We start from the raw sequence: 21,895 nt of genomic DNA on the forward strand, positions 1-21,895 counted from the left end.
TTCAGGACAAAATTGCTGAGAAGCATTTGCTGAAAGTGCAACTTCCCCAACAGTAAAGTCTTAACTTAGTAGTTAAGATGCCGACCCTGACAACCACAAGGTCAGCAGATCAATTCGAGACCCAAGCGTCACATGACGGAGTGAGCTCCCATCACTAGTCCCAGCTTCTGCCAACCTAACAGTTCAAAAGCATATGAAGGTGCAAGTAGATAAATAGGTTCCACTTTGGTGAGAAGGTAACAGCATTCCGTGCAGTCATGCTGGCCGCATGACCATGGAATCATCTTTGTCTCCCTCAGCTTGGTAACGAAGATAAGCACCACCCCCTAGACAATCTTGTCAAAGTGGAAACCTTTACCTTTATAGGTCCCATCTATATGGTGCATGGAAGGAGAAGAACTCAAGGATTCCTTGCAGGAGCATAATCCGCCTGGCAGGGCATCTCCCCAATGTCATCAACATCCTCACATGATCTCAGCAGGATGACCTCATCCTCACATGTGGTAAATGGATCAGGTCGTCTCTGTCATCTCTACCATCTTAGAGGAACATCCGAAGTAGATTTCCATGCCCAGCAAATGTGCAGTGCACTTGATTCTCTTGTAGAGCCCACCAAAATTTAGCATTTCTTACAGACATACTTCTTTTCTCATGAGGCAAACTTATGCCTTTCCTCTCATGAGAGTCATAATGAGGATTGAGGACAGTGCACACATTATTCTCATCATGTTCTAGTAAGCCCGGCCAGCTGTATTCTCCAGATTTCTAAAACTGTCTGATGGCAACTTGTGCTTCTTTCTGGAGTGCTCTGATCTTCCCTCAGTGTGGCATGACAATCACTGTTGCCAATTTCTGGGGAATTCCTTGGAATCAGGGGAATTTAAATTCTTTCTGGGGATTTTGACTTGATAATAATAATAATAATAATAATAATAATAATAATAAGAAGAAGAAGAAGAAGAAGAAGAAGAAGAAATATTGGGGAATTCCGGGGATGACAATATACTCCACCTGGATGTGGCTTCCCTCAAGCTAACTAGTAGCATCACTGGGGAGGGGGGTGCGGGTCGCACTGGGTGACACCCCAGAAGAGGGATTAGCCCCCCATGCCATCTGCGCCCCCTGTTCCATGCATGTGTGCAGCACTGTGCATGTGCCACCCAGCCCCCCAGGTGCTGCTCCGGTGCGCACACGCATGCACTTCACATACCCTGCATGCACGGAGCTCCAGCCTGTGTGCATGGGGCGCTCCAGTGACACCCTGGTGCGGGAGCACCACTAAAGCTAACCACATGGTGACTTCACCTACATTGGCCCTGTCACATGACATCAGACAAGTGATGTCTGTGGCTCTCCGTTGATGAAGCGTTCATAGAATCATAGAATCGTAGAGTTGGAAGAGACCACTAGGGCCATCCAGTCCAACCCCCTGCCATGCAGGAAATCCAAATCAAAGCATCCCTGACAGATGGCCATCCAGCCTCTGTTTAAAGACCTCCAAGGAAGGAGACTCTATCACCCTCCGAGGGAGTGCATTCCACTGTCGAACAGCCCTCACTGTCAGGAAGTTCCTCCTAATGTTCAGGTGGAATCTCTTTTCCTGTAGCTTGCATCCATTGTTCCGGGTCCTGTTCTCTGGAGCAGCAGAAAACAAGCTTGCTCCCTCTTCAACATGACATCCTTTCAAATATTTAAACAGGGCTATCATATCACCTCTTAACCTTCTTTTCTCCAGGCTAAACATCCCCAGCTCCCTAAGTCGTTCCTCATAGGGCATGGTTTCCAGACCTTTCACCATTTTTGTCGCCCTCCTTTGGACACGTTCCAGTTTCTCAATGTCCTTTCTGAATTGTGGCGCCCAGAACTGGACACAGTATTCTAGGTGGGGCCTGACCAAAGCAGAATACAGTGGCACTATTACTTCTCTTGATCTAGACACTATACTTTTATTGATGCAGCCTAAAATTGCATTGGCCTTTTTAGCTGCCGCATCACACTGTTCACTCATGTTCAACTTGTGGTCTACTTGGACTCCTAGATCCCTTTCACATGTAGTTCCATTCAGCCAGGTGTCACCCATCCTATATCTGTGCATTTTATTTTTCCGCCCTAAGTGCAATACCTTACATTTCTTCGTGTTGAATTTCATTTTGTTAGCTTTGGCCCAGCTTTCTAGTCTATTCAGGTCATTTTGGATCTTGATCCTGTCCTCTGGGGTATTAGCTATTCCTCCTAATTTGGTGTCATCTGCAAATTTGATAAGTATGCTCCCAATTCTGTCATCCTGCTTTCTTCTCATGCAATAGTAGAGAAAGAGAAGTCAACCTAGTAATAAAGGGGTTAATTTATTTATCTTTGTGCTAACTTATTTTAAAATTTTGTTTTGTAGTGTTCCGTCCAATTTCAGCTAAAGCAAAACTACGTATGAATCCTCGATCTGATGTTGATTTTTCTGCACCAAAACTAGACCTAGATGTAAATCTTCAGGATATAGCCATAGAACTTAATAAATCACAGGTAATTTTCTGTAACATTTTGAATGTACAGAAAAGCTAGCAGACTGTTTTTTCCTGTTACCAGAGTACAGAGTGTCTGAAAATTGTCTTTACTATTTCAGTTGTATATACAATTGAAATTGTAAAGATAATTTTCAGACACTCTATATAAATGTCAGTAATTAGTGAAAGAATTGCCTATTCCATCCTTGTGCCTTTAGAAAGAGCAGGATCATGCACAAATTCTTCCTTGTGTCCTTAAAATTTAGCAGCAATAATAGAATGTTTCTTTTTCTCATACCAATTTGCCATTAAGTCCTAACATAAGGAAGGAGATGCCAATCTACTACTGCCCAAGGCCCAATAAGTAAAGATGTTCTCAGATCCAATTTGGAAATTATATTCTCAGTTTTCCTACAATCAATTCCAATCTGTCCCCATCCATTGGTTCTCAGCTGATTGTCAAAATGCATTTGAGGAAGAGAAAAGGATGCCATTTCAGTGCTGTTCAACAGAGTGAGAAAGGGGTGGGTGGAAAGGGAAAGGTGAGTAACAGGAAAGAGAAAGCTCTCTCTCTCTCACCCTTTGCCTTTTCTTCATATTGGCAAAGGTGAGGCAGGGTGGTGGAAAGGCCTTGATGTAATGGTTCACACCAGATCATGTTTCTTTCCCCCTCATCCCTTCTCACAGATTATTTGCAAGTAGATGAAAGGTTACTTTACTTTAATTTATTTGCACCAGATAATATCTTTTCTTTTGTTGTAGTGGTTTCTTTGTATAAATCATAAGTAGTTGTTTTTTTTTTTTTACATTTTTTGCAGTATTTTAGTATTATGGAGCTTCTTGAGTCCATTGATATGATGACCCGAAATTTACCATACAGGAAATATAGACCAGATGTTCCTGTTCACAATAATGCCAAAAAATGGTAACTTATTTTTGAAAATGTACTTCTGGGAGGATCTTTAAATATTTGTTTTTGAAGATGTACTTCTGGGAGGATCTTTAAATAAATGGTGCAGTACTATTTCTGAGCAAATACTGACATAGTTTCCTTTAGAAGTACTGTATATTGCCAGCCAGCTTCTAGCTTCTGTTTTGCATATTCACTCAGTTATTCATCTTTAACCTCCTCACATGGGGTGAAAATTCCAACCTGAAATTTCCATTGCATTGTTTACATAGAAATTTACCTACAGTGTTGTCCATCTAAGGCAGGGTGAGGAAAGTGTGGCCATGGGCTGCTTGTGTGCAGCCTGATCGTTTTTGGGTTCTTTTTTTAGCGGCAGATGCATTAAGAGCATAGAAAGAGCTGGAGTAACACAGACTTTCAGTGTTTCTGTGTTTGGGAGAAAATTCCTGCAGCATGATTGCAACAGTGTAATAAAGCTAACGCTGTAGCAGATTGTGCTGTAACCGTATGTGTCTCCAGAATTCTTTACTGAGCATGTATGAACAGCAAAACTGAGGGGAAAGGGGGGAACAGTTAAACCTGCCTCACCACCTTTTCCTAGCATGTTGAAAAAGCAAAAATATGTAAGTCTGGCCATAAAAGTGGAAATCATAAGAAAAGTGGAGGCTGGTGAAGGAAACAGTTATCCCAGGATGCACTTTAGAGGCAGTCTTCAAGTGGCCACTAGAAGGTTCAACATGTTTTTGTTTGCCAGGCAAAAGGCTTACCTGGCCTATTTCATTTCACATACTCATATAGTTAATTTTAAACAAAAAGGTGTGGGTTTTTTTGTAAACATGTTGAACTGCTCTTTTGTTCATTGCTATAGAAACCTATTCCTATTTTTTCTATGTTACTTCTGTCTCTAGTACTAAACTTTATGTTACAGAAGTAATGTCAGGGACACATCTACTGCTTCATTGAGGTATGCCTGTAATGGCCTATGTGAAATTAAAATGATTGAGGAACAATGAACTTTGAAGGTGGAGATTGTCTAGTAAAAAGTTCTAATAATCTGCAACTCTAAAATCTGAAGGGAAAATATGTGTGTGCGTGGAGTGGAATTTTTAAACCATCTTTGTAATAATACATTATATGTTTAATGCTTTGGGAGAAAGTCCAAAACATGATAGCTTGCCTAAGGTATGACTTCTAATCAAATGTATTTTAAGGAGAGACAATAATCTTATATACTTTTTCAAATACATCTTCAGTTTTATATTTTTACCCATAAGGTGGTTATACGTTATACATGGCATTCTTGAAGTAAATGTCCAACCCAAACTACAAATATGGTCTTGGGAACATATTCGTTACCACAGGAATCGGGTAAAGAGCTATAAGGATCTATATAAAACAAAAATAACATCAAAGAAGCCTGCTGAGAATAGTATGAATATGCTGGAGGTTAGTAGTTTCAAATTACTGTTTGTATTTTAATGTTTATCAGTAGTACTAAAAATATGGACATTCAGGTACTATTTTAATATAGTGCTGGATATGTATTTATGGTATGTTGCTTTCATGTTTTGATTGGTACTGCTTTTAGATTAAACAGTAAAAGTTGAAATACACACTACCTGAAACTTAAAAATCGATGGCTATCCATGGCTTGTGCCTGGGTATGTCTTTCCACCACTCATCTACAAACACCTGAAAACTAATTCTAGACAATCAGAGGATACTCCAAGGTAGCTTTTCAGGTGGACAAAGGGAGCTGGTGCAGGAGGAAGATGCTTATCCTCCTTCTGCAAACTGAGATGTTGCAGTCATGCAGTAGAATATTGGGTGTAGACCAGTCTTTAAATTGGCTTGCTTTGTTTAGAACTGGAAAAATGTTTTCTTTTGCATATTCTTTTAATCTGCTTTTCCTACTCTAACAGTTAGGATGGAGTGTTTTCTGATGAAAGAATAAATGGGACAAAATTGAATTTCAGCAGAAAACTAGTCACTTCTTTGGGGCTGAAGAATAATCCTATTTGGATTTTCCAATAGCTTATAGTCATATGGGAGGGAGAATACAGTTGAGTTTCTTCTTTGTTCTATCTGTGACACACAGGTGGGTCATCCTGCACCTGTCTACATACATCTTCAGAAACTTATAGAGTGAAGCAATCTTCTTTGCAGGCCCCTTCCCCTATTCTCTTGCTATCTTCTGCTTAATTGCCTCAGTTCTTTTTCATCTGCCACATTAGCAGCATTGTCAGAAACTTGCTTTTCATGGTTAGAATTTGTGTGAGGGATTTAATGTTTGGATGACTGAAGGAGCAATCCATAACGTAAGCAATAGCAATAGCAAGTACATTTCTATATCACTTATCAGTGCACTTAAGCACTCCCTAGGCAGTTTACCAAGTGTAAAATAATTGCTCCCAACAAGCTGGGTACTCATTTTAGCAACCTCGGAAGGATGCAAGCCTGAGTCGAGCTTGAGCCCCCTTGGCTGGGATTGAACTCAAAACCTTATGGTTTGTGAGTGAGTGGCTGCAATACAGGCATTTAACCACTACACCACCAGGGCTCTGTAAGAATTCATTTCAACAAATGAAGCAAGAGTCCAAAATTCTTTACAGTTAATGAATGCTGATTCCCTCTGCTTCTGTTCAGTTTTTAATTGATGGCATTGCCAACAGAGTGAGTTTCACTTTTTAGGCTCCTCCTTTTTGTTAGATTTCTGACCTAAAAAAACAAAGTTGCTTCAGCTCTTCAGTTCTGCAACAATAATCTTCTTTGTTCTTCAGATAAAGTAAGAATAAGTACCAGTCATTTAAGAAATTATCCAATAATTTTTCTTTTAGCAACTTTGCTGATTTGTCTATCTCAGCCAGCTTATAACCTTTAACAGTCCAATCCTCTTCTGTAGGAAGATTGGAGAATCAGATCTTTCTCCTTCCTTTATGAAGGTCTTTGTGGCAGCAGTTTCTGCCTAAATCTGACCGTACTTGTCTTGGTTTACTCATCCACTTGTTTTCTGCTAAGCAAACACATTGCTTATCCCATCTCATCCCATTTCAGTACTCTTTTTTCTTTTTGTCTCTTCTTTTTTTCTTTTCTCTGAAACTTGGGTTTTCTTCCTTACCACAGACCCAGTTTTTTGTTCACAAACTCCTCATATTCCTTTATTTCTTGGCAAAGAAATTGCATGGATAAATCTGCATTAGAATAGAGCCATGTGATGCATTTACTCAAATTCTACTATTTCTTCTCTTTATTTCTTCTCATATTTTTTTTAACATTTCTTCCAATATTTCTCCTTTTCTTTTTCTGAATGTGACAGAGCGAGCGACACCAATCCTAATGAATTCAAACAACCTAATTAACTAAAGACTATTTCTAACTTCTCATTGGGAAATCTAGAATGTTTGGTGAAATTATTAGAAAAAAATAGTGATTAATAAATTAATAAAAAGATTAATCCAAGCTGTGAAATGTTTGGTTTAGCTAGCTCATCACTTTTTCATGCCTAATATATCAAAAACAGAACTTTTCAAAATTTCAATTATTAATTTGAAAAACAGTCTTATCAGCTGAGCAGTAAAATATGTTCAGTCATAGACAAGACAGTGTTGAGATAAAAAATAAAACATATGTGTATGCAGTTTATCAATTAAAAGTAAAAGAAAATATGACAGTGATTGAAATCCACCCTCATACTAGTGAACACATTCTTTCACATTTTGTAGCTGTATATTATTGAACTCATTTCAAAGCTGATTGGAAGGAATGGTGACTGGCCTGCTCAAGTGCCTAAAACCGTTATGTATTGTGGGTGGGAATAAAGATTAAAAATCTGTCTGTGTGTCCTGTATAAGGAGTTTCAGAAGAGGGAAAGGAAAAAGGACAAATATCCCTCCTTCCACAATATACTGATACCGTACAGGTTTGAACATGACAGCACCAAATGTGAGTCCTTTAGTGCTATATAACACCATTCCCCATCATTTAAGAAAGACTACAGTTTATGTTCCAGGCTGGCTAAACCTTGGGCAGTAGCATTTCTGTTACAGTCAGGAGAATACTGATAAATGTTTCTTGTTGGTCCCCACTTGTGAGCATCTGCTACGAAAATCTTCTGTCATAACTATGTATGGTATTTAGTGTCTTACTTTCCCCTCCCTTTACAGGAACTAGAGAAGACTTTGGATATATTCAACATTACTTTGGCAAGACAGCAGGCAGAATTTGAGGTACATATTTTGTAACTGTAAACTCTGTTGTAAAGGATTTGTTCTTTTAGAAACCTTTGAGTTGCTGTAGTTCAACAAAGAGTTGCTTTGAAGTTTAACAAAGTACAGTACTCAGTTCTTTCCTAGCTTGCATAAGGAATGCAGAAAGTCCTAAGAACAATAAAATTAAATTCAAGCTTTCATTCAATAAAGTATTTAAGGGGTGGGCATGGGGATTATGCAAATATTAAAACACATAATTCATCAGACTTGGCATGTGCTTTTGAAGACATTTTAAGCTTTAACAATTACATTTTAAAGAATACTGCAGATCCAGTATCCCTTATCCAAAATGCTTGGGACCAGACATGTTCCATGTTTCAGATTTTTTCTGGATTTTCGAAAACCTGCATTTGCATATATGAAGAGAGAGAGAGAGAGAGAGATAACGAGGCTGGAGTGGGACTGAGCATCTGTGAAATTGCAGAACTCCAAGCACATGTCATAAGTTGCTTAGGCATCTTGCCTTCCATGATATGTTAAGTAATTGGAGTGATGGACTATTTATTATAGAGCCGTAGTGATCTCATTCTTGGAATGGCAGGTGGAGCTATCTACTATGTCACTGTTTTAGCCTGTGTGCCAGTTGGGCAGGCAGGAGTCCAAGTTAAAATTCTTTTCAGTTATATTCGTTAAGCCTCATCCCCTCTTCTTTAGTTTTTTATTACCTTTCTCAGCCAGCCAGCCAGGAAGACCCCTTCTCTGGTAATTAGGAAAATTAGTCAGGGAAAATGGTTAAAAGGTATAAAGTCAAGGTCAGTACAGAAACTGGAATAAAATTAGTGGAGGAAATAGCAGAGCCTCATCAGCACGTGACTCTTCAGTATGGGCAAGAGCACCTACAGCGGCAGCAACACCTACTGGCTTAGGTTGCAGTGAAAAGGAGCAGTTTACAGCCATTGAAGTAAGACACCACCCGGTGGGGCAAACAAATAGTTTGGTGAATGATGGCAAAAATGTAGCTGCTGGGCCAGCTGTGCAGGAGTTTTCATTTCATTTCATTCATATGACTCCACAGTTCATGCACTATTTAGATATTATGTTTACAGATGTGGCACAGGTGGATGGGTCTTATGTCCATACGGCGAGACAAAGAGAGCATACCATGGATTTCAAAGAAAGCAGTGCATTGTAATGGATTAAATAAGTCCTCATTAGCCAAACCAGACTTCAACACTTTAATTAGAGAATCTGTCAGTAATGAGTTGAACAACATTTTTAACACAGGTGATATTCAGTCCTGAGGACATAAAAATGTTAATGAAATGCTGATTAATCAATCAAAACTAAATACAGTGGACCCTTGTTATACGCTGGGGTTTGGTTCCAAGATCCCCCATGTATAACAAAATCTGTGTATGCTCAAGTCCCGTTAAATATAATGACATAGCAAAATGGTGTCCCTTATAAAAAATGGAAAATCAAGGTTTGATATTTGAAATTTATATATATATTGAACATTTTCAAACCGTGTATGCTTGAATCCGTGTATAAAAAATCTGTGTATAAGAAGGACCGACTGTACTGCAAATTTGGTGAACTTAATAAATACAATTAATGTGAAACCAATAGGGTTAGAGGAGACAGAGGAAATTCAAGGAAGTGTTCAGCATAAGGATAGACAAAGCAATATTAAAAGGAAGTTACTACAAACAATGGATGATACAGTAGCAGATGACAATATACCAAGGAAGTGTACTAGGAAAGTGAAAACTGGAATGTTAAGATTTTCTGATAAATTATGAAAAAGTCATTTGGTTCCAACATAGACATTGACACACTTGGGAGCAATTCTAGCTGCCAGACACAATTACATGACTTTGTACTTGGAAAGAAGAATTCATCAGGAAGTGTCAAGAATATCTATGAACAGAGCAGATTTAATGCTGTTGGCGAAGCTTTTGGATCTGTTGATATCGACCATTCAGTTAGTGCCTTGGGAATAGTTCCATTCTAGAGGATTGCAGAGAATGCTGGTTCCATATCAGCAATTGGAAAAAATTGGCATTATGTGGTAAAAGTGCTTATTAATTTGAGGAAAGACTTAAAATTGTGACAACAATACAAGATTCTGGTCAAAGCAGTGCCATTGTAAATTCAATACCGGTGACCACAGATGCAAGCTTAATGGGTTGGGCAGCACACCACATTATTATTATTATTATTTATATAGCACTGTAAATTTACACAGTGATGTACAAACAATCTTTTTAATTAGATGGTTTCCTGCCCTCAGGCAGCAGACAGGAGGCACAAAATCAGTTACTTGGAGTTAAAGGCAGTAAGACTGGTGATAATCAAATTTGCAAGTGTACTGCAGGGTCGTTGTGCTAATCCTAATAGACAATATGACAGTTGGGCGGTCTGTCAACAATCAGGATGGATTACGCTCAGTTCCGTTGATTTCGGAGTCAACCAAACTGTTCCACTGGGCAGAGAAACATCTGGCATTGATTATTGCAGTTCATTTGAAGGGAACATTAAATGTGAAAGTGGATTATCTCAATCTTAATGCAGTACCTTTAGGGGAATAGACACTGAATATGGAAGTGTTTCAAAATCTCAGCAAATTACTCAGCCCCTTTCAGTTGTATATATTTGCTTCAGCACAAAAGTGCAGGTTAAGAAGATTTCCCCCCTGCAGATGAAAGCAGTGATGCAGAGCAATTTGATGCTATGACGGTGAAGTGGCCAAAAGGATATCTGTGTGCCTTTCCACCAATTCAGATAATGCAAAAGGTATTGCTCAAAGGACGACAAGAAAAGGCTCATGTAATGCTGATGGTTCTATATTGGCCAAGATGTCCATGGTATCTATCTGTGTCGCAACCATTGAAATTAGCAAAAGGACATTTTAATCAAGGTCCAGTTTATCATCCCAATCCAGATTGGCTGGATCTGACTGCATGGGCCTTGAAAGGAAGGAGTTAAAGAAGCAAGGATATTTGAAGGAAGTTATTGATGCCATTTAGGCATCAAGGAGAAATTCTGCTCAGGAGTTATACAACAGAACATGGAACACTTCTGTAGTGTAGTGTAGACAGCAGAGAGTAGTATTAAATGAGGAGTCAAATGCTTTCATGGCCTGCATCCATAGTTTTTTGTGGGGTTTTTGGGCTATGTGGCCATGTTCTATAAGAGTTTATTCCTGACGTTTCACCAGCATCTGTGGCTGGCATCTTCAGAGAATGTTTGCCTGGGAAAGAGTTGCATATATATATATTGTGTGACCTAGAAAGGCAGGAGTGATTTGCATCTATATTGTTCTGTTGCTAATGGCAGGTCTCAGGCTGGGAGGGTCTGCAAAAGAGGATTAGTGTCTGCTTGATAGTGCTCATTGTCTGCTGTGAGATTTCTCATTTGTGTTTGTTGAATTTATCTTGCTCTTTTTCACCCAAAAGGGAAGGTATTTTTACCATACATCAAAGGAGTCACAGGCAGGATAGGCAAAGTGGTGAGGAAGCACAACCTGCAAATGGTTTACAAACTGACAAAGAAAATCCAGCAAATGCTGCACTCAGCCACGGACCAGAGAGACCCTCTCACAGCTGCAGGACTTTATCGCATACTATGCAGCTGTGGACAAGCCTACATAGGGACCACCAAACGCAGCGTGCAAACAAGAATCAAGGAACACGAGAGACGCTGCAGCCTGGGCTAGCCAGAAAAATCAGCAGTAGCAGAACATGCCACAAACCATCCTGGGTATAAAATACTGTTTGAAAACACTGAAATTCTGGACCATGCCAACCACTACCATGTCAGGATGCACAGGGAAACCATTGAAACCCACAAACACCTGGACAATTTCAACCGGAAAGAGGAAACCCTTAAAGTAAACAAGGTTTGGCTACCAGTCCTGAAAGATAGCAAGATAAAGACTCAACAAATGCAAATGAGAAATCTTGCAGCAGACCATGAGCACTAATCAAGCAGACACTAATCCTCTTTTGCATACCCTCCCACCCTGAGGCTTACCACTAGCAACAGAACAATACACATGCAAGTGTCCGGGAAAGCAGCCAAAGGGCTGATAAGGCAGCTAGTTCTCAAACAAACAAAGCCCCTCCCAGCACAGCAAAGTCAGTGTGAGCTACACAGTCCTGGAGATTCACAGTAGTTCTACCAAAAGGGATTACCAAGAGAATTGTCAGACGGTCCGAGGTTCAGGATAACAGATAGGCAGGTCGATAAAGCAGTCCAAGGTCAAGGTTTCCAGGTAGTCAAGACAAGAAGCCAAGGAGCCAGAGACAGAGTCTTTCCTCTAAAAGAGTCAGATATCCACTGGCAAAGAACCACACATGCTCCAGGTGCTTAAGAAGGCAAGGAGCTGGCCTTCAGCTGTGTCTGATTACGAAGACGCTTCTGATAAAGCCTCCGAGATCTTCGAAGTCCCTCTCTTTCTGCTCGACACTCATTGAAGGTAGGCACACTGCCCAGATCCTCCTCCATGTCCACAGCCTCGGCACCAGGCAAACTTGACTGCTGAACCTCTGGAGGGGCCATAGACTCTGCTCCAGCAGAACTAGGGCCAGCCTCTGGCTCCTCCATTACAGGTTCAAGCCCCAGGGGCTCTGGCTCCTCCATTACAGGTTCAGGTCCCAGGGGCTCTAGCTCATCCTCTGAGTCCTCCAAGCCGTCCTCCAGGCTGGGCATGACAGCAAGTCACTCCTGCCTTTCCAGGTCACACAATACATATACCCAACTTTTTCCCAGGCAAACATTCTCTGAAGATGCCAGCCACAGATGCTGGGGAAACATCAGGAATAAACTCTTATAGAACATGGCCACATAGCCTGAAAAACCCACAAAAAACTATAGTATTAAATGAGTTTGAAGTATAACATGTTCTGGAGCTTTTGCATGGTGGGTTAGTAAAGGTGGGTTAGTTTGAGACCTAATACTTTGAAACAATAGCTATCTGCATTATCAGTGGTGTTGAAATGTACAAAGGGTGCATTTTGAGCAAATGGACATGTCAGAAGATTTTTAAAAGGGGCCACACTGAAATCATTTTCAACAGTTCATAGATTCCCTACATGGGATTTAAACATGGTTTTGAATAAGTTAACTAAGGGCCCACATGAACCATTGAAATAAACTTCTCTTCAAATGCTTTCATTCAAGGTATCATTTTTAGTAGTGATCATATCTGCTCGGCATGTATCTGAATTAGCAGCATTATTGTGATGACCCTGTCTCTAATTGACTGAATAACCAGGCTCCATGGATGAACTATAAAGGATTTATTGAGAAGCTCAGCACTTTAGACAAGCATCCCCTTCACACTTAGATCCCCTTTCCTGTCCATTCCCCTCCCTCTCATTCCTTCTCTAGGAGAGCGGCATTGAGGCTCAAATAACAAGCCTGCCTCATAACAATCATCAACTAATCCACACTTATATGAGTTTGAGGAAGACAATTTAATTTTAAAATTAGATCCTACTTTTTTGCTTAAGTATATTATGAGAAAAGAAAATAAAGAAACAATTTACTTACAAAGTTTCTTTTTAAAGCCAAGTCATCCTGAGTGACATGGACAGTTGTTAGAAGTGAAGAAAGCAGTAAGGATCTGTGTAAGCAGAACAAAATAGTTTAGCCATTCAGAGACATTATTTGTATCATTCTATCCAAAAACAATGGGTGATAGAACATCTGGAAATGTAACTGGCAGTTGGGTTTGCATTTGCAATGCATTTACTATTGTTGTAACTATGAGGGGAATCCTAGACCACAGAATGTGTGGCCACACTCAAAAAGCTCTATGGCTACAAGCATTCTACTTCGTTGCATCATGTGTGCCAGGCAGCAGGATGGAGTAAACCAACAACTTTTGTGACACATTACAAGTTGGATAGGTATAAATCAGCACAGGCTTCCTTCAGAAGAATGCTGCTTCAGGCTGTGGTTCCTAAATAGCGAAATCCTGCCCAGTGAAGAAAGTTTGGGTACATTCCTCACATGGTGGATTGCTCCACCTCCCATCCCAAGAATGAGAAGTTTTACTTACTGTGAAAGTTCATTCTGGGATGGCAGGAGAAGTAATCCACAGGGGCTCGATAAGAAAACTGAAGGAGAAGGGGGGAGTTTTAATTGATATAATTGAAAAGAACTTGGACTTTTGTCAGACCAGTTGGCACGCAAGGTAAAACCATCACATGTTGAATTACTACTGCCATCCCAGGATGAACCTTCCCGGTAAAACTTTTCATTTTCAGGTGGTGCGATTACAATGGAAAGGAGACTAGTTTCTGGCTGGAATGTTCAAGGTGGTTCTACTGTGAGAATGGAACAGCAATAAAGGTGTAAAGGGGCAGTATGGGAATGAAAGTAGAAAAATTGTTTATTCATTGGAAACGAATGAGAAATAATCCTGCCATGATTTTGTGTATGGTTTAATTAGTCCAATGACACTGATTGCTGGTCAGTTCTGATAATGAAAGTCTCCAGATGGGATTTACAGTTTCTAGATAAAGTTTCTGAGCTTTTATTATTGAGCCTGAGCTTCTGAACTTTGGTATCCTGCTGGACTTGACAGATTGTCAGAACTCCTCTTTTTTCTGTTGGATCAAAGCACAACGCATATGCAAAATGACAGTAAAACTCAAAAATTGGAAGATGACAACCTGACTGCACAGCTGGCAGTTGGTGAAGCTACAGCAACTGCCAGGTTGCTGGACACAGGGCTGGATTTTTGAAGTGGGGCCCCAATAGAGGCTAGTGTCCTTAGTTGCGACCAAGACTGGGCCTGCAAGGAGAGCCTTGGGTGATGCTCATGCCAACAGTTGAAGAACTCCCAGTGCAGTATTGCAGAGCTCAGCAGAGGGAGTGCTGGAGACTGGGGTATCTCTCTGACCAAGATGTATATATGGTAGGCTTGGTGATCAGACAGGAGGAAGAGGCCTGAGAGACCAAAGTGCAACAGCTACTGGAGGAAGCGATGGTGCTAAGGAGCATGATGCAGATGTTCCTTCTGCACAAAGGGGCTGATAATGTTTTGGGGCCCACTGGCCTAATGGACACTTTTGAGTTCTCCCCAGCCTCTACTGCAGGGTGGCAAGTAGCAGCAGGGTCACCCCCACCCCCAGTTCAAATGTAGCAACCTCTGTTGGCTCCACTGCAAGTAGAAGTAGCTGCACCACCAGCTCCTCATCTACCATAATATCCAGGATGCCCCCAGCGTTTGGCAACAGACTTCTGGAAGTAACCTTCAGTGGGATTACTGAGGGACTATCCTTTTTCCTCATACAGGTTTCTGAATTTATGATGGAATAAGAATACACTTTCCATTCAGAGGCAGCCAACCTGCAATGTGTGAGTGCATACCTGAAAGGGAAAGTGACTGAATGGCTTGTGCATTTTTATGATGAGGGGACACTCACCTTAAACAATCTACAAACCTCTATGACAAGTCTCAGGATATTCTTCAAGGACTCATTCCTGCAAGAGAAGGCTTGCAGCCATCTGATGACACTGAAACAAGGGACTCAGTTGATAACTCAATATATGGAGGAGTTTTGGCAGCTGGTGGCAAGTGGCAGTCTGACTGGATGTTATGAAGATCCAGTACTTCTGAGATGGGATGCGACTAGATATTTTAGAATGGGCTCTGTCTCATGACAACCCAGCCACCTTGATGGGGTGGATGATGCTGGCTGAGAAACGAGACTATGAGGTTTGCAAACCAGTGACTGGAGCTAGCTACCATTCCTGGTTCCAGAAGATCTCAGATGAAGATCGGTGTTGTAAAGGTGAGAAGAACCCTGAGACAGAACATGAGAGATAGGTGCATATTGGACTGTGCCTACATTTCAGAATAGCACAGAAAAAGAGTCTACATCCCTCCTTTTTTTGTCAGCATACAAAAAAGAACTGAGCAAGAAGAAAGGCAGCCGTGGTAAGGGAGCAACCACTCAAGGCTGGACCTTGAGCCATTGATGACAGTGAGCTGGAAGCAACGTAGATGGCAACACCACGAGAGTCCCAGCAGGAAACAACAAAAGCCTGCTTTAGATAGTGCTGAAAGACAGGTTGGAGAGTGAAGTTGCACAGCAACCAGGGTGAGTGGTGGTGCGAAGCCATTCTTTCTGCCAGTCAAATTAAGAAATATCAGTGGGGAGGGGAGCATAGACTTTATAACTGTTTTAGATTCATGGTGCACCAGATGTCTCATGAACCCAGCAATAGCAGCTGGTGTAGGACTGCACCCAGAGAATCTGGAAGATCTGATATTTACCCCCCAAATGGATAGCACTAGGATGCAAGGCAGCCCAGCTGAAACACAAACCTCCACAGTACTCGTGGGTGTGGGAGAACTCTGAGAGGTCACTCAATTTGTGTTAGCTCCTACCCTGGATTACCACATGATACTGGGAATATACTGCCTGAACTTTCCTGACCCTTATTTACAATGGAAGAAGGGGCAGTGAAGCTCTCTACATAAAAACTGTAAAGCACACACACTGGCAAACTGGATACCTCCCAAAGAATCCCATAAAAAGAAATGAAGAGTCAAAACACTCAAGGGAGGAGAATATTCCCAGAAATTTGAGAAACTGTGAAGGGTGCAGGAGTAAGAGGACCCAGATATCCCTGTTACCAGGGATTAAGCCCTGTACCAGGACTTAAAAGAGGTGTTCTACAAGAAAGAGAGTGACCCTTTACCCTCCCCATCACAACTCAGACTGTGCCATTAAAATTGACCCTGAAGCCAAGCTCCCTAAATTTAAACTGTTCTCTGTGACTCTCGGGGAGATGTATCTCTAAGATAATTTGTGGACACAAATTTAGCAAGGGGCTTTATCTGCCCAGTGACTTCAGGAATGGGGCTCAGGGGTTCTTCCACAAAGTAAAATAAAATAAAATAAAGAATGGGGGGCGGGGGGGTGAAGATTGGTCAAGGACTTTAGGAGCCTCAATGCTATTTGTACATCAAACAAGTATCCAGTTCCCTTAGTGAAAGGCTTGGGTGTTAGCTACTGGGTGGATCTTTACTAAATTTAACTTGAGATATACTTACTTTTGAGTAAGAGTACAAGAAGGGAATGAATATTAAACTAATTTTAACTGCCCTTTGGGAGCTTTTGAATATTTGGTGATGCCTTTTGTACTGTCTGGGGCCCCAGTGTTTTTTATGCATCTGATGAATGAAGTCTTTCATGAGTATTTGTATAAGGGGATGTTAGTTTATTTAGAGAACATATTGATATACTCCCAGGACATGAGCACTCGTGTCAAATTAGTGAGAAAGGTGTTGAAAAAGTTACTGGACAATTAATTGTTTCTCAAGCTGTCAAAATGTGAATTTCATAAGCAAAAACTAGACTACTTGGGGTATCGTATGGCCATTGATAGCCTTTAAATGGATCGAGAAAAGGCATCCTCAATGTTGGACTGGGAATCCCCAGAATCTGGAGGCAACTGCAAAGCGTCTTGGGATTTGCAAATTTCTATAGGCAGTTCATTCCTAACTTTGTACAAGTCACCCTGCTTCTGATGTACCTGTCGAAAACAAAAGAGAAAAAAGTTTTTAAAAAAAATCAGAAAGGTGAAACTCAGCTCAAAATGGACTGAGGATTCCCAGTTGGCATCCAATAATATGAAAACTGTTCATTCTGAACCCATTTTAAAATATCCTGATCCCACTCAGCCATTTGTGGTACATGTTGATGCAAGTGATACAACATGCAGGGAGGACTCTTATTAGGACCAAGAGGGGCAATTACTTCCATGTGCCTGCTTGTTCAAGAGGTCTTCTGGGACAAAGCATCACTGAGCAGTCTGGGAAAAGGACATGGGGCAATCAAACGGGCTCTTGAGAGCTGGAGACATTTATTTGAGGGTACTACTTGTCCTTTGAGGTGTGGATGGACCACTGGAATTTGCAGGCATTGCAAATGCCAAGAGAATTAACTCCCAAATAAATTAGATGGGCAGAGCTTTTTTACAGGTTCAAAGTCACAATAAAATACTTTCCTGCAGGGGAAAAAACTGCTAGCTGATGCATTGCCTAGATTGCCCCAGCATGAAAATAAAAGGAAAAACACTGTGTTCACACCAGCCCTGTTGGTGCTAGGAGTGACAGTTTAGAGGGCAGGCAATTAAAAACAGACTTGCCTGCGGTTTATGACAAGTCTTTGCAATTCAGTCTTTTCAAAGAGGTGAAGCAAAATGAGTGGAATAAACAACAGCCACCAGAAATGCAGTTGAGAAATGGAGTGTACTGTAAAGGAGACAGAATCTTTGTAACTGGCTGGACATTTTGGCTTTGTAAAAACACTGCATTTGGTGAGAAGGCAATATTGGTGGTTGACATTGTGTGTGGATATTTTGTAAACTTACATGAGAAACTGTCCTGTATTTGCCATGGGAGAAAGGGTGGTGGGAGGAGGGACAAACCCAATGACTGTGGCAGTCTCTGCCTTCAGAAACCCATTAAGAGCTACACTTGTACTTTAATGGTACAGTACGGCCACAGTATTAGATCCACAAATTACCCTGCCCCATTTTAGTCAATGGTGGCACGTGTATGTGGCCGCATTGATGTGGTGCTCGTGTTGCTGGCTGTTGACTATCATTAGGCTTGAGCATAAACTTCTTTTCTCTTTTGTGGTGCTTCCCCAGAACTAAACCCCAATGAGTCGGAAGGATGCACTGCCTTATTCATTTAGAGCTTGCATCTTTTGCTACAGTTCTATATACATCTCGTCTGAATTTTAAATACTTGCTATTTTGGTTAAGCCATTTTGTATTAATTTTAAAATAGTACTTATGTTGTTTTGCATAATAGGCAACTAAGGCTGGATTAAAGATTTTCAGACCAGGAGCTAAACAAGATGATGAAGAATCTACTGGCTGGTTTGGTTGGATGTGGGGATGGGCTGGAAATAAAAGCACTGAATCTGTACAAGAACCAAAAGGTACAAATATGATTGTGTGGGTTTAGGTATACTTTACATTTTTTAAAAAGAACACATGCCATTTTTTTCACAAATCTTAAAATGCTTATGTTTATATTAATGATTATTAATTTTATTAGTCTTGTCAGAGTGACTACTTATGAAAGGATAATCTTACTTGTTTCATAAAATATGTATATCTTTTACTTCTAATACGCTCCTTCCCAAGGGAAGGGGCCTTGCCGAAGAGAGGCGTGGGGAAGGCGATCGCCCTCCCCAGCGTCTCTTCGGCGGGGCTCCTTCCCAAGGGATGGGGCCTCGCCGAAGAGAGGCTTTGGGGAAGGCGATCGCCCTCCCCAGCATCCCTTCGGCAGGGCTCCTTTACAAGGGAAGGGGCCTCCCCCAGGAGAGGCTCCTGGGGAAGGCGATTGCCCTCCCCAGCATCCCTTCGGCGGGGCTCCTTCCCAAGGGAAGGGGCCTCGCCAAAGGGAGGCTTCTGGGGAAGGCGATCACCCTCCCCAGCGTCCCTTCGGCGGGGCTCCCTCCCAAGGGAAGGGGCCTCGCCAAAGAGAGGCTTTGGGGAAGGCGATTGCCCTCCCCAGCGTCTCCTCAGCCAGGCCCCTTCTCTGGGGAAAGCCTGGCAGAGGAGAGGCTGCAGGGCGCGCAATCGTCTCCCTCACTGGGCTTTTCCCATTGGAGGGAGTCGAGGCTAGCAGGGGCTGCGGAGCAATCGGGCACCCTTGCCAGCGTCTCCCCAGATGGGCTGTCTCTTGCAGAGGTAGCCCGGCTGGGGAGAGGCTTGGTTAAAGTACCGCATTGCCCCGTAGATAAGTCGACCCACGATTTTGGATGCCATTTTACGGCAAAAATTTCTTGACTTATAGTTGAGTATATACGATAGTTATTTAAGTTGTCATCTGTGAACTCACATAACCTTGCCCAGTCTTCCTTCATTCCATTTTACTATTCCTATGAATTACTACATTTGCGTCCATTGAACTGGCAGTTTCGGTAAGAAGCCCTTTATATATGGTTGCTGGAGGTGGGTGGGGCTACCACCAGAACACTTATATAACATTCTAGTAGGATCCAAATGAAGCACTGTGCGGGTGCAGGATAACCCACCTTGTGTGAGTTTACAAATAGCTATCTGAAGAACTATAGTTACAGATAATATAACCTGTCCATACACACTCTTGAGAAACATGTAATCTTGTTTATGAAACAAAGCGTACAAATGGTAATTTTGAAAGTAATTTTAAAAATAGGTTGCAGGTGTCAGATTTTTTTTACTCACAGGAATGGTTAGATACAAGGCACTTGTTACTCTAGCCTCAGTGTGTAATATGCTTTTAGCTCAGTCAGTTTTTATTTAATACTTTGGAAATGTACATAGTTTCATCATAGACAAGTGATATTAATTCTTTAAGAAATAGAAAGTTTGTTAATTATGATAGAACTCTGAAAATGCAGTCTACCTTAATTACGGGACATTCCTTGGTTGATAACCTATAAGTTTTTAGGTTTTTTGTGGTTCTGTTATGATGCAGTACTTGACTGAAATTGTAATCCTGTATTCAGTTAGAAATAAGCTGCGTTGAACTCGGCAACATTTGCCTCTGGATTTTCAGGGTAGCAGTAGTTTCCTCTTAATATTAGAAATAGTATGCACATCTATAGCAGTGGTCCCAAAACTGTGCTCTTTGAGGGATTTTGGACCTCATCTCCCAGAATCCCAGACTATTTGCCAACATGGTGTTGAAAAATAAATCCAGGGGAGAATGTTCATATGTGGGTAAAAGGTGACAAGGTTACTATAGGTCACCTGCAGCCATGATGACTGCATTTGGACTGTACTGAGTCACAGGATGAGACATCATCATAGGCTGGAAAGTGCAGAGTCACCCTGCAAGGTGACACACACCAGGAAGAGGCTGGGCTAAGTGGCCACATGGTGCACATGTACATAAGGGAGGAGCCTCAATGTACAGAGTGGGTAATGGTTGTTGGTGTCATGTCGGAGTGTTGGTGAAATGCGAATAGCTTTGTCAGAGAAGACAAGCTTGTACACGGTGGAACGAGAAGTAAAGTGCCTCATTAAGAGATAGCTGGCTAGAGTCTCCTTTGTCTGCTTCTGAGAGGGGAAAGGAGTCTCTCCAGTCTGATCACATCTCCAAGTCGCTTCTCAAGTGGTCATCCTGGTGCAAAGCTTCAGCGTGGTACAACGCACTCTGCGCAAACACGCTAACACATGGCTGAGTCTTCTGGGAGATGAAGTCCAAAATCTCTTAAATGGTACTGTTTGGGGACCACTGATCTATAATTTCATTTTGTCTGAGGTGTTGGAAAGACAAGAGCTGTCACTTCATTTGTTGGTCAGTTTAGGTATTTCTACTTGGAGAGAAAATAGATTGTATCAGGTGGTGTTATAAGCAATATATTTAAATGTCCATATGTTTGATCCACACATTGGATTGAACTGAGAGCTTCTTTGCCTTGGACAGAAGGAGGCCCTTTCAGTTCAAAGAAAAGAATCCTGTCCACTCAAAGGGGTTGTTCCCACTATGGTTTAAACCAGATCGTGATCCAGTTTAAACTACCATGGTTCCCACTTAATTCGAATCCCTGAAGAGATTCGGAAAGGGGGGGGGGCGTAGTTTTTACTCATTTAACCCATGTCAAAAAGACGCTGGTAAAATGGGGTGTTTTTTGGACTGAATAGATTTATTTGGAAATAAATCGATTCTGCTCAAGTGGGAACCAGGTGGAATCGAATCAGATTTGAATCCGCCCTGGTTCCCACTGGCAGCGGCTTTCCCGGCTATACCTCCATGCTCCATCCTCCCAACCTGCCTCTCTCTTTCCATCCTGGCATGCCTCAGTCCTCTGTACCTGCCCCGGCCTCTCCTCCACCCCTGGTATGGCCAGGAGGATGGAGGGAGGCATGGCGGGGAAGCCGTAGCTGTTGCTTCATGCACCAATTCTTGAAACCGGAGCATACATAGTGGGAACCATGCTGTTTGCTGAACCAGTTTAAGGAATCGATGCAGGAAGCGAATCAGGAGGTAAGTGGGAATTAGGCCAATGTGGACATATTTTTCAGGCTTATCATGTTGTCAACAAACCATGCTTTTGTTATTATAACAGGCCTTTCTCCATCCTCCTACAACTTTCTGCATCAATACAAAATCTGATGTGGAAGCTTTCTCAGTATTATGGAACAGATTTTGATAGTGTATGTAGGGGCTGTGGGAGAGATGGGAGATGACTCCTTCCCAGTTCCTTTGAGGAATCTCCTTCCTTTAGGGCTATGATAATCACTGG

The 21,895-nt window shown here is 41.6% G+C and overlaps 1 protein-coding gene across 7 annotated transcripts in view; it reads left to right on the forward strand.

The window, feature by feature from the left end:
* LOC149286012 (intermembrane lipid transfer protein VPS13A-like) overlaps positions 1–21,895 on the forward strand; it is a 207,055-nt gene that overhangs the window by 38,298 nt on the left and 146,862 nt on the right. For all 7 annotated transcript variants that reach the window (XR_016277743.1, XM_089494507.1, XM_089494508.1 and 4 more), the window contains 5 exons: positions 2,390–2,517; positions 3,317–3,423; positions 4,683–4,854; positions 7,572–7,634; positions 18,463–18,592. Coding sequence is in view for 6 of the 7 variants with exons in the window: in XM_089494507.1 (XP_089350633.1) it covers positions 2,390–2,517; positions 3,317–3,423; positions 4,683–4,854; positions 7,572–7,634; positions 18,463–18,592 (600 nt within the window). In the remaining variant the exon portion in view is untranslated. The remainder of the gene's footprint in view (positions 1–2,389; positions 2,518–3,316; positions 3,424–4,682; positions 4,855–7,571; positions 7,635–18,462; positions 18,593–21,895) is intronic.

The sequence above is a fragment of the Sceloporus occidentalis genome, unplaced genomic scaffold (genome assembly GCF_023333645.1).
Source record: "Sceloporus occidentalis isolate IW3139 unplaced genomic scaffold, rSceOcc1.0.p SCAF_73, whole genome shotgun sequence".
NCBI lineage: Eukaryota > Metazoa > Chordata > Lepidosauria > Squamata > Phrynosomatidae > Sceloporus > Sceloporus occidentalis.